This window comes from Diadema setosum, chromosome 16, assembly GCF_964275005.1.
Source record: "Diadema setosum chromosome 16, eeDiaSeto1, whole genome shotgun sequence".
NCBI classification, from domain to species: Eukaryota; Metazoa; Echinodermata; class Echinoidea; order Diadematoida; family Diadematidae; genus Diadema; species Diadema setosum.
The window spans coordinates 19,147,689-19,160,434 of record NC_092700.1 but is presented as its reverse complement, the minus strand read 5'-3'; the positions used below and the strand labels follow the sequence as shown (position 1 = coordinate 19,160,434).

General features: G+C 41.6%; 1 protein-coding gene across 1 annotated transcript in view; it reads right to left on the bottom strand.

Annotated features, from left to right (window-relative positions):
- The window catches only part of LOC140239658 (uncharacterized), a 55,257-nt gene that overhangs the window by 24,403 nt on the left and 18,108 nt on the right, over positions 1-12,746 (bottom strand). Inside the window, exons 17-33 of the mRNA XM_072319488.1 lie at positions 12,464-12,643; positions 11,768-11,938; positions 10,821-10,946; positions 10,365-10,490; positions 9,513-9,661; positions 8,750-8,911; positions 8,223-8,402; positions 7,120-7,612; positions 6,376-6,564; positions 5,576-5,695; positions 4,765-4,970; positions 3,983-4,070; positions 3,238-3,444; positions 2,668-2,775; positions 1,833-2,114; positions 1,106-1,306; positions 79-260 (exon numbers count right to left, since the gene is read on the bottom strand). Of these exons, the coding sequence (XP_072175589.1) occupies positions 79-260; positions 1,106-1,306; positions 1,833-2,114; positions 2,668-2,775; positions 3,238-3,444; positions 3,983-4,070; positions 4,765-4,970; positions 5,576-5,695; positions 6,376-6,564; positions 7,120-7,612; positions 8,223-8,402; positions 8,750-8,911; positions 9,513-9,661; positions 10,365-10,490; positions 10,821-10,946; positions 11,768-11,938; positions 12,464-12,643 (3,170 nt within the window). The remainder of the gene's footprint in view (positions 1-78; positions 261-1,105; positions 1,307-1,832; positions 2,115-2,667; positions 2,776-3,237; positions 3,445-3,982; positions 4,071-4,764; positions 4,971-5,575; positions 5,696-6,375; positions 6,565-7,119; positions 7,613-8,222; positions 8,403-8,749; positions 8,912-9,512; positions 9,662-10,364; positions 10,491-10,820; positions 10,947-11,767; positions 11,939-12,463; positions 12,644-12,746) is intronic.

The window sequence follows — 12,746 nt, the reverse complement described above, 5'->3', positions numbered from 1 at the left end:
CATGTAATGTTGACAGTCAAAACAAAACAAAACAAAACAAAATAAGATACAAGACTAGAAAACGAAGAGACATCTTACGGCGAATTTGTCGTTGTTGAGGTTGTAGCCCTCGGTCATGGTGGTGAAGTCGCACGTTCCGTTGTTTTCACAGTGGCAGAGGACGATAAGCAGCTGGAGGAATCGGGATACCACGCCATCACTGGCCAGGATACCAATCGAGATCTGGCTGAGTCCCGACGGTTGGTATGTGAACACACCGGCTGTGAGTGTGTGAAGGAGGAGGAGGAGGAGGAGAGAGAGAGCGAGAGTAGGGAGGGGGAGGAGGAGGAGATGGAGAAGGGAGGAGTGGGGAGGGGTGCGGGTGGGAGGGGAAGGGAAGGAGGGGAGAAGGAGAAGGAGGAGGAGGAGAAGAGTGAAGGGAAGATGTGGAAGGATAATGATTAAGGGAAAGAAATTATTTAGATGGGAAAAAAAGATACAACAGAAAGGATGACGAAAAGAAGACGAGTAAAAAATAAAAGAGAAAAGAAAAGGATCAAGGAACATGAGTTAAAGGAGGCAAAGTTGGACAAAAAGGAAGACAGTTTGGGAGAAAAAAGGAAATGAAGAGAAGGTAAATAGGAAAGCATAAGAGGGAGTAGAAAAAAAGAAATAATAATCATGTATATCGGTACACAGGAGAGAACGGAGGACTGGCAGGTACAGGGCAGAGACATTGTGGATTGTATGGACACCAACCGACAGGATATTGCACGACTGAAAATGGTTGTTGGTGTCATTTTACAGATCAACTTGTGTCTTTGGTTTTGTCTTTTGCTTTCATGAATCTTTGTTTTCACCATTAACTCCGTCAATTCGATTTCTAATAATATTGACACAGAGAAAAAAAAATCAAGCTATTTTGTCCAATCGTAACCGATTAACGGTGTAACGAATTGTTGTTATGCTCTGTCCCTTCATTATCATTCAGTTCCTACAGAAAGCACGTGATTATGCACGATTACCATACAGAAGAGTACCTGCAGCCACCTATTTCTCGTTCGACATTTTGCCTTTGGCACTGCGTTGCTATACTGATGAAAACTTCTGTACTATCGGTACTTACTCAAGGGATCGATAGCTGCTTCTGGAGGCACATCTCCCTGCAGACTGTACTCGATAGTATCGCCGTTCGCGTCTTCTCCCGAAGCCTGGAACATGTAGGTCTTATTCACGATCAAATTGAGAACGCCGTTCACGTTGATGGCAGGGACATCTGCATCGCTACTGATCTCTGTGATGTTGTTGAGGATCGGCGGGAAATTCTCTGGATATTTCAAAAGTGGATGAAAAGCAATATGCAATCATATAAAGAAAACAGATTGTCGCTTACTTTCCTTGTGAAAATCACAACATGTTCATCTAAAACTGATTAAAACAAAACAACTGATAATTATTACAAAATGGGCTTTAGAATCTCTGCAATCTGATTTGTCAATTGTCATGCATTAATTTTTTACTGACCCACACTGAGCCATGCGTCCGGTAAAATCCGAACGCATGGCTCAAGTCTTGTATCATGTTGTAGGTCTACCGGATGCATAATGGTAATAAAAGAAGATTTAATTTCATGACTCTACGGCCCATCTTATAAAATGAATGATGCACAGGTCCATTTTATGGATCCCTGAGAATTTGATGCTCTTGTTTAATTCTGGAGACAGTCTAAAACCTGCTCGTTGCGCTCATGGGTTTAAACAGTTCAAAGTCAAAATCGCGCATCCAATTCTCACCGATCCACTCTGTCCTGTGCATCATATTTTGTATACTGAGTCACTCCACTGTGTACTCACCGAGATCTTGCGCCTCCTGCTCACGCGTGTTCCCGATCATGATGGTGTTCTCTCCAATTGTGACGTCATTAGTGGCGAGCGCGTCGTAGATGCACGCCTCGAACAGGTGGTTTTGGCTCCCGGAGCACGACGCCTTGGCTTGGCTGTAGAAGCCCGGGTTGTTCAGGGCCACGCTCTGGTTCAGCGACTCGATGAACAAGGGCGTGAAGCTTGTCGGGTTGTACGTTGCCCACGTCTCGTTTGACCCATAGGTGAAGAGCGACGTGCTCGAGTTGACGCGCCCTGTTAGTAAAATTAAAAAGGAAAGAAAGATGGGAGACATGTTACCATCATGAATACGCATATATTCAAATTAAATGTTTATATGAATGCGTTGGAAGAATATCCCACGTATAATGAACAGTTTCTTGGGAAAAAGAGATCGTACACATGGCGCTCGAGAAATAAAATTGGTTCTGGACGATTCCTTCTAAACATTCGGTGGTGATGCAACCGTGCCATTGTCTGTTGTCATTGGAATGATGTGTGTGGTGTTGATTACCAGAAATCACCTCCTTGAGGTTATAACACACGGTTATTCGTTCTGGTTGACATGCAAATTAAAGACATTATTCTACATTGAAAGAAAACTATATGTACTCAAATGGGAAGACATAAATTCTTGTGAAAAAAAAAATACGATAACAATATCACAAATTCAACTGAAAAGAAAATATAAGGTAATAAGGTCAAGGTAATAGACATAATCTAAAAAATAAAAAGACGAAAAACTGTGGTGCAATAACAAGCACAATCACACGAGCCACCCTCAGACAATACGAAACACATTACTTACATAGTTCACCGTACGTATAAAGTTCTTCGTCAGTGAGTGACATTGCATTCGGAACCACCGTGCCATTGGGATTCACTATGTCGTCGGTGGGATCGCCATTCCATATTCCTGCAGGCAAAAAAAAAAAAAAATGTGACGCAGAACAATAATACACCAATCAAACATGGATATGGCTTCTGTGGACGTATTTTTTTTTCATTCTTTTTGAAATAATTTTGAAAGATAAACAAAAATGATGGGGCTACCCTGTTGAAAAAAGACTGAATAAATAAATAAAATAAATGAATACATCAAAGGTGCTAAGGCAGTCCGCATTTTGCCTGCATCCTTCAATTATGTAGAAGAATATATCCTTTGTCTTGCGAGTGTAAACTTTTTTCTCTTTTTTTTTTGCAGGCGATCCTTTGCAAGATAGACTTTGTATAAACTTTCACTTCAATATTTGAATAATCATCAATCTGTTCTCTTCACAGACCCGGCCAATTGTGATTGTGTATTCCTCTTTATCCCCAAATTCTTTTTGACGATAGCGTCGAAGTTGTTGATAAGGAGGGGGGCATACATTCTTACCGTACAGTCCTGTCGTTCTGTTCACATAGGCCTCAGACTTCGAGAAGGCAAAGTCTAACATTCTCAGGTTTAGGCCCACGTTCAGTGACACGTCGTTCGCACTGGACAAGTCTTCACGAAATGTCGCGATGAAGCGGGCGCCCGTGGTGTTCGTTTCGCTGGCGTCGTAGCGCAAGTCAAACAACGGATCTCCAGAAACGAACGGCGCTGTAAGGTGAGCGTAAGATAAGAAAATAGGGAGGAAGATCGTACCGTTATTACAGTGCTCATTGCAGAAACTAATGGTAAAAGTATCTTTGTACGCTCCACAGTCATGCATTCTCTAATTAGTAGTTTATAAGAACTGATAGCGATAATGCAAATGTTTTCTGACGTACCATCTCTAGACAAGAAAAAAATATTGTGCAGCTTGCTTTCTCTCTATTGAGATAGTACTATGACACATGGAAATAAAATTTGTAAGAAATCGATCTCTACCAATATTCAAGGTAAAAATTGAAAAAAAAAATCTGAAGGACACTGCTGCATAGCGGTTGAGATCTAACATAACATAACATAGGTCCTTGAATACTCAATTCTGATTGGCTGATATCTGACTTACGTTTGATTTTTTATGATATAATCATTATGTTTGATTGCTCTTTTTTATGCAACAGGGCCCGAATGATACAATTCAAGAAAAAAATGCAGGTTCTCGACTTTGAAAATACATCAATCTGTTGGTTGCTATGACAACATTACTCACAGGCCAGCAGATCATTGGCAAGAAACTCCTCCGTTCCGTTAATGATGATCGTCAAATTGGCACGCTCAGAATTTAACACGAACTCGACCTGAAGCAAATGACAAAAGAAACAACACAAAACCAGTGAACAGTCGGCATAAGAATGGCACGCACTCGGGGCTTTATCATTACGGCACGCAACATTTCTTGTAATTATTCGTTTCTCCTGATCCCGACTTGAATGATTCTTCCGATTGGTTAATCCTCTCACTAATCTGGTTTCAATACAGTATTAGACATGATACACAGACGTTTCCAAGTATTTGCAATGATGTTCAGACAGAATATTGCATGGTTACTTACGGAATCATAACAGATATACCACAACCAATACTTATGTTTTGGAATTTTTGCCATTTTACCATGAATAAGAAATACATAACAAACATGACGAAGTGGAGAAAAAAAAATAGTGTGGATAGATATAGATGATTATTCTATATAGTCCCTCCTTTTTTCTCTTTTCCTTCTATTTTAATATCCGATGCTTACTAAAGCAGGCTATAGAAACATAAAGCGCAGTCGTTATGTTATCACAGGAATTTACATACCTGATATTTTTTCCATACATGTTTGAAGCTTAAATTCGATACTCAAGTAATAAAATAGTATGTTAAGTCAAACATGGAATTATGAACAAAACTTATTTCTAACTTGAGCGTCAGTCATAGTGTCAGCGAATAATAAGGTTGGTTTAAACCTGGGTACTCCCAGAGGCTCAATTGTGGTTGCGTGTTTCATACCTTAGTTACGCCGTACTCGGCCGCGAACCCAGTAAACACAGTACCGGTGTCCGTCACTTGAAGGTCGCTGTCAAACGCCTTTCCCGTTCGACCTTGCAGCTCGAAGCCCGTGGATGGGATCCGCACCATAGTGTACTCGCCCAGACCGTTAAACGTGTAGGAAAAGGAGTCGTGCGTCCTGATATGTGGGTCCCCTTGGCCCCAGGCTAAGTAAGGGAGAAAGTTCAGCCTCGTTCAATGTTTAGCTCTACATGGAACCTTATAGGAATTTTTCACATTTACGTGTCTCTGTAAACTCACAAAAGTAGCGTACGTGATTTAATTTTGGTTCTTTATGGTTTGCTTTACTGTATTAGTCCGACAGAAATAAGCCTTTTTAGACAGTTCATATTTAAACATAAATGGCATAGGTATTATTTATTTAGCAACAAAACAAGCGATTCAAATCAATTTACCCAGAACATTAATTAAGTAGCAATCTAAAAATCTCATCAAACAATTTCTTAGACTTCTTTCTAATGTGTGCGCCATGAATGCGATTTTTTTTTTGAAATTGTGCCTGCTGTGTAAACGTGTATTCAAAATCACTGTTTTCATATCTTATGCTGATAGCAATAACATTTACAGCAACAACAATGATGCTTTTCCTGCTCATGATAATAACGGCAATGATGAATTCGTAACATGATGAATAACGATGTAATCATTATAGTTTAAATGGAATTTTCATCACTGCTGGAATCATTACTACGATTTTATTTCTTTTGTTTCGTGTCATATGTCGTATGAATAAGAAATTCTGCAAACTCACCAAGCCCTGGTGGAGTGTACGAGTTACATGATCTTCTGGGACGTCTGTCGTTGTAAAGGTCGCAGAAGTAGGGATCGGCCGATTGACTACAACAGTAGTACCTGGGCAAGACATCGTCGACTAGCGTGGAGAAAACAAACAAACAAACAATCAGCAATATTAGTGACATCTTCCACAGACCATTTGAGTCTTTGGTTACGCTCTAGTTTAACAATATGCATTTACAAGTATGTATTTAATGTAGTATATTGTGACAACATGGAAGTATGGTTAATACACTGATAGATCTACATTGAAATTGCTTGCATATACATGTAGAGACTGCTTCATGGCGATTCAACTTTAAAAAGTTTTCTCGTAGCCATGAACGAGAAGATAGAGCAGTAGTTATTTGTTTGTAGCTTTTTTTTTCTGTTTGTGCCTTTCCGTGTCAGGCTTCTACTTAAGGGGAAGAATTTATACATTATTGAATTTATCTCAATACCTTGAATTTACCTTGCAGCTTCATGGGTTTGACAATGGAAACAGCTGTCTCGCACATGTGAAGAACACTTTATCTTGCCTAATTAGTATCCCCTTAGCGTTTGCATCGCAGATCTAAAGATTGCTACTCATTGACCCATGGCTGAGGGCGCTATTCGCGGTTTTCGAATGTAATCCGGTAAACAGCTAATGAAGACCGATTTAATTGGACCAGCCATGTCCCCCCATGCTACCGCGTCTTCAGGCATTCTCTTCCCATACCCAGATCAAGGTATAATGAACACAAGTACTAAGTGTGTTATATGGAGGTGACTCACTTCCCCATTGTAGAAAGAGGAACGAGAAGGACCACGTGGACACGAGCACGCTCTGCATCTGGCTGCTCTCCCACATGGTGTTGTAGCCCACCACCAAACTCTCGTTCCGGTAGTAGACGCAGCGGGAGCCGCTGCCGTCGATGGCCGGGAACACTTGTTGCACACAACTGTCGCTGTTCGTCAAGGAATCTGGCGTTTGGAGAAGACAGAGATCACGAGTTAAGTCTCAATGCAAGATATTCGTTTCAAGATAGCAAATAATATCTCGCCCTGCATTTTGGAAAGAGATCAGTTGTTCAGTGATCCTTTACAAATAGGTATTGCAGTGGAGTGTTGTCCCATCTCAATCAAACCTATCGATTGAAATGTATAGGCGTGAAAGCATTTATTGAATACATGTATATTCTAGGTGTCTTCTAATCAGATCAATATAGTGAATCTAATGGTTTTGGCATATATTTCACAACGAGTTATCATTAAATTCTTTTCAATATAAGCTGCTCTGGAACCATCTTCGTAAACTCACAGTTGATCTACGACTGTCTTGGGCATATCCAAGAGTTTCGGTAAAAACACACTGTTCGTGAAGCACTGCCAACATTTGGCAATGTTTGGTCAGACTTGCCAGTAGAATTAGAAGTCGATAACAACGACAATGGCAACGGTATTAATATCAATGGTTTGCAGGGTGTATAATTAGGGTAATGAAATAACAAATGTGCAAATCAGGGCAAATGAAAATACCTGGATACGGGTCAACTTCCGGAAGTCCGAACCCTGATGTGTAAGGGGTACACTGCTTGAACCGCTCGTCGTTCATAGCCTGCAGTCGTGTGCAGGGGCAGGGCAGCACCCCCGGTGTATTTCGGGACAAAGTCCTGGTGTTGTCGTACCAGCTGACGCAGTATTCCGCTGGGTTGATGAAATCATCCGCATTCCTATCGAGACGGTAGACAAACTTCCCGAGCTCGTTCGATTCCGTCGCGCGCTTCCTCCTCCCGGCCGTGCCGGCAATCGGAATATTTCCTTCGAGTTGGTCCGGTCGGAACATCTGGGCTCGTGTGTAGCTGTTGTCTGACTGGAGGTCGTAGAACTCGAGGTTTGACCGGAAGCCGATGATTGGGAACTCGTCGGTGGTCAGTTGGCTCTCATCCCACAACAAGGACAATTCTTGGTATTGGAAGAGGGCGAAGCCTCGGATGCCGTCTGTAGTTAGAACTGCTTGGAATGTGTTTGTCTGGGGAGAAACAAACGAAAAGTTTGAAGCATTTAGTGTACAAGATCAGTGAATGCAATCAGGATCAGGATTTAAAATGTGATCAAAACTGTCTAGGCCTACTAGTACTCTTCGCAAAGCACGGATGCTTTTATTTTTTTTCCACCTGACAAGATGGTTGGATAGCCTTTATTCAGCTACAGTAGCAGGTCTTCCCTGGAGTCCAGTTGTGAACATTCGGAGTGGACCACTTTACCTGGTTTATGCACCCTGCACTTTGCTATAATTAATAAAGCGGGATCTTTAATGCGTGTGTTTTGGTTCACTCATACATGGAGTCTCCATTCTATCCTATCCGAGGGACAAGAATGTCCGAGGGACAGAATCGGAGGGACAGAATTTATGTGCCAATGAGTCAAATGTACACAAATATTACACACAAACCTATGGGCAGGTATTGTGATGTGGCAAGCAGACGGTTAATTGCCTTTATTATAGAGTTGACGGCAAGCTATCACACAACATTGCTCAGTTAAGACTCACTTTGGTTCGAACCCGCGCCCGAACCATAGCCACTCTATTCAAAGGCACATATATACCCACTGAGCTACCTAACCACTATCTTACTCACCTCAGCTGATTGAGGCATGGTTCCCCACCGTCTCAGATTTGACCACGTGATAAGCACCGCCCACTTCGCAGAGAAAGTCGTAGTGAGTCTCGTGTCAGTCGTGTCAGCATTATTGATGAGTGAGGCAACGCCGCTCAACAGGGTCTGTGCCTGGGTAGATGTATCAGTGTCCTCGTAAATCTGTAGAAAACATGGGAATGTATATAATAATATATCTTGACAATTAACTTTCCACAAAGACAATATGCTGGGGAAGTGTATGTCTGGTAGTGTGTGTCTACCCTGCACGGGTAGTGTATGTCCGGTAAAATCATGGTTTGAAATACTGTCGTAGCAGTGATCGACGTTAGTAATTGAATTAGTTATAGAAATTATATTTAGGTAGTGAATATACATCGTACGCTCTGCAACATTGATACAATAATGACATGGACAGGAAAGACTGGTCCGTCACTGTTTGAATCGCAATGCTTTCTTTTTTTCATCTTGGAGTAAACGAGTCACGTGGTCTGTCGCGTGATACATACCTGATAGAAAACGTCAGAGTCCGCTTCGCCTGTGTAGGAAGATATTCCGAAGACCGCCACGGCGGGCTGTCCCGACGTGTCCGTGAACGTAGAGGGATGAGCGAACTCCGTCATATCAACACTCATTATATTACTGAAGGCCACCATACCTGTGTTAGTGATCTGAAGCGAAATAATAGAGAAGAAACACAACGAAAAAAAAATCGTTATGACATGTATGATCTGTCGGGAACTGCTGCAAAGTTGAAACTGACTTTGGGTGTCCCCAACAAATTCGTGAAATGTAGTCATTAAAAAAAAAAGTCTCAGTGATATGGAGAAACTATAGGAATTTTATTTGAAATATAGTACTCGTCAAAAGTTCTGTCTCATATTCCATAGTAACGTCCATTTTGCCCAACCATTTCTCAGGGAGCTTAAGCTGTTAGAGATCGTATTGAGGAAGAACGCGACGCAGTCATCGATATCTTTTATCTTGTCAAAAGACTCTAGACTGTCTAAGATTCTGAAGATAATTTTGAAATTCCGATTTCTGATTGTATGCAGAACGCTCTAGTGAGGAGACCGGAAACCAATGATGGCTATTCACAGTGACTCTCGACATACTATTATAATCATAATGTCGCAAACAACACTGAACAAGAGATTGCTTAATCCAGGTGTGAAGAAGCGCATTCCGAGGCGACGGCATCTCAGTATACTTGCCGCAAGAAACTTGCAAACATGCGCCACTGACTTATATGAAGGTATCGCACTGACTTACATGAAAGTATCGATAGAGTTGGTCTCCCACTGGGAAAAGTCGTCGTCTCTGAAGAGGTATCGATATCACGTATCCATCGATCTTGGTCGCAATCGCAGTGGATATGACATCATCACCGTACGTCATACCGTAGTCAAAGTAGATCGGTTCTGAGGGAATTGAAGGGACGAAGTAGAAAAGTTGGTGTCACTTTAACAAAATACAAAAAACAACAACAATAACAAATGTACGATCTAACGTCAAAGGCCGCTGCTTAAGTACCTTGCACTGTAATTTCTACGGACAATAGCAGCAGATCATGACAGCTAAGGAGCAATCAAGTAAAGCTTACTGATACCAGACAGCGAGTTGCCTTTATCACGTTCACTAAGAGATATCATGATGTTAGTAGGCAGGTATTTAGAAATAAGAACTAATGGCTTATAGTTTAGTTAATCGTTAATGCATGGATGGTACACTTATCCTAAAAAGCGGAAAAAATCAATCTTCACAGATATTTTGCATTGCATTCATATCTTCTTAAACAGGTATTTAATCCCACCTCCTCTTTATCTGTTCATGTATAAATGACAAGAAATCAATATAATTCCTCCGCGAGTCTGAATGCATAGCAGTTCCCAGTAATTTTTCTCAGATCTACCAAATTGGCTGATTCAGATTCTAACACTTTGTCACGTCTTTATTCTCAGACCAAAAAGTGATATGTGACACACGGTCTTTATGATACGACTGTATCCGTCTTCATTTTTTTTTTAATAGATCAATATGTAGACACAAAGTAATGTTGATAAGGTCGATAAATGCCACTTCTGTAACAGACAAAATGGCGGACAGGAAGCTGTAATGTCTTACCCACGCAGGAAGTGACGCCATCACCGATTAATCCTTCGTTACACGTGCAAATGTATGACCCCTCTGTATTCGTGCAGTTAGCATCCGGGTCACAGACGGCCGTACCAAGAACACATTCGTTGATATCTAGACAGAAGAAAAGCAAAATACGCATAAAAGAGGACTGCAACATAATCAGCAAATATGTTCGCAAAACAAACACTGAGGATAGCATCAGTCTTCACTCTTCACTAACTACTGAGGTACAAAAAAAAAGGCATGGTAGATATATTTTGTTCCGTGTCTGCTTTTGTTACGTTGTATAGGATGTATTTGAAACTTGAGTTAGACAAGCACTGAGAGATATATGCTTCATCATATTTCCTAGTTCTCCAGCTACTTTTAACTTATCATAAGTGCGTCTGGGCTTTTCCTGACGATCCTTTTGAAAATAATTCGTCAACATTGGTTCCTTACCCGAGCATACTGTGCCGTCGCCAGAGTATCCATCGAAGCACACGCACTGAAAACTTCCAAGTGGCATGTTGAAGCACTCTGCGTTTATGTCACATGGGGACACTGGCAGAAGACACTCATTCGTTTCTATGGAAACAAACAAAAATATCAATAAGATAAGAGAACGCATAAAGAAAATGGGTTTTTTCAAGACCCCGTTAGCCTCTCAATGAGACCTCCAAAGTGAGGTTTACATCCATTTATCCGCAACGACTTTACTCGAGACTACGATGAGATGGCGCAAATATTCAAATGTAAATGACGTGCCTCTTAAACTAACAACAACAACAACAGGAACGTCGAGGTTTGAGTGCACACTTCCCTAGCAATCAGTGATAACAATGGCATGATATTATTATCTTAAAAACAATGGCATGTATGACGGCATTATCTATACAATAATGCCTGCACTTCAGTTGCAGCTTCGCTCTCCTATGTGACTTTGAAGCAATCATCCTATCAGCCGCAGTTCTCAGCACCGAGTGAGTGAAATAAAATTATAATTTGCAAAAAACATTAGAGTTGGACAGGATTCGACCCCAGGTCAGTGAATGCTCCAGTGATGAGTGCAGCCAGTACACCATCTCGCCTTTAATATGCCTCTCAGATTATCATTCGATTATTGGCAACATGCCCTTTTCTTTACTTTCTTGCTATGTAAAGATTCCATTCCGAATCTTAAAACTCAGCAAAATGTCTTGACTATCTTGTTATTGCTGTTTGTTGTTGTTGGTGGTGGTGGTGGTGGTGGTGGTGGTGGTGTTGCTGTTGCTGCTGCTGTTGATGTTGTGTTAGTTGTTGGAAGGGAAAACCCCCTTCTCAAACTTTAGGTAACTTTCTCATGACAGATAATGATAGGATCCACAGTTACTGTAGATCCCTCGTTTTAGAGACAGACAGCGACAAACCTTCACACTGGGGATGGGTCGGTATGAACATCGTGTCGTTGCATGTGATGTCGGCGTTGGCGATTTCCAGGTTGTAGCCGTCGCTGCAGCTGCAGTTCGGACTCGTGCCGTGTTCGTAGGTATCGGCCGAACAGGTGAGGGCGTTGCGGTTTGGGTCGATGTGACACATCCCTGCGGAGAGCATTTCATATCGATAACAAGAGCCAGGTTTGACAGTCAATGATTACTTCAGGTGATGTAATGGATGAAGATAAATCCAAAGAGAAATTCCTTGTCCAGAGACATGCAAAGATCGCACTGAAGTTCAAGTACGTACAGATATAAGTACTTAAGCGGGAGGATATTCAAGTGGCGTTCTACATGATTGTATGACGAGTGGTATGCACAGAATCCATTATTTCACAGTTTTATGCTTTGACCCTTTGGGTGCTTCGAGTGCTGATTGGCACAGAAAATCCCATGGCATGGTGTGCACTGTCAAAAGTCCCTAAAACAGAAAGGGTAGTATGAAAGCACTGTAATGTACATAACGTTTGAGATAGTTACATAATTTCATGTAATTGAATTCTGTCAATTAGCTGATTCAATCAGTGTTTTACTTACTCATTCCAGTTTCTTTGTTTCTTTTCTTTTGTCATCGCCTACCCTCCTTTGGATTCTTCCAAACGATATAACACATCAAAGTGGAAGACTTACGTAGACATTGGGTGCCGTCGGTGAACGTGCCGTTGATACACGTGATCATCAGCGAACCCTGTAGAGTGCTTCCACGGGTGCAGGCCAGCGTGAGATTAGTACCGTCCCGGTATCTGGACTGCGCCTGAGAGCCCACGGCTAGGATGACTCGTTCGTTGAGTGATGGGAACGGGCAGGCACCTGCGATCAATCATAAAGTGGCATCATGGAGTGAGGTTTTCATGTGCATCTTGGTTCTCATCTTGCCAATCAAGAAACATTCTAACACGTTATAGAGATGCAA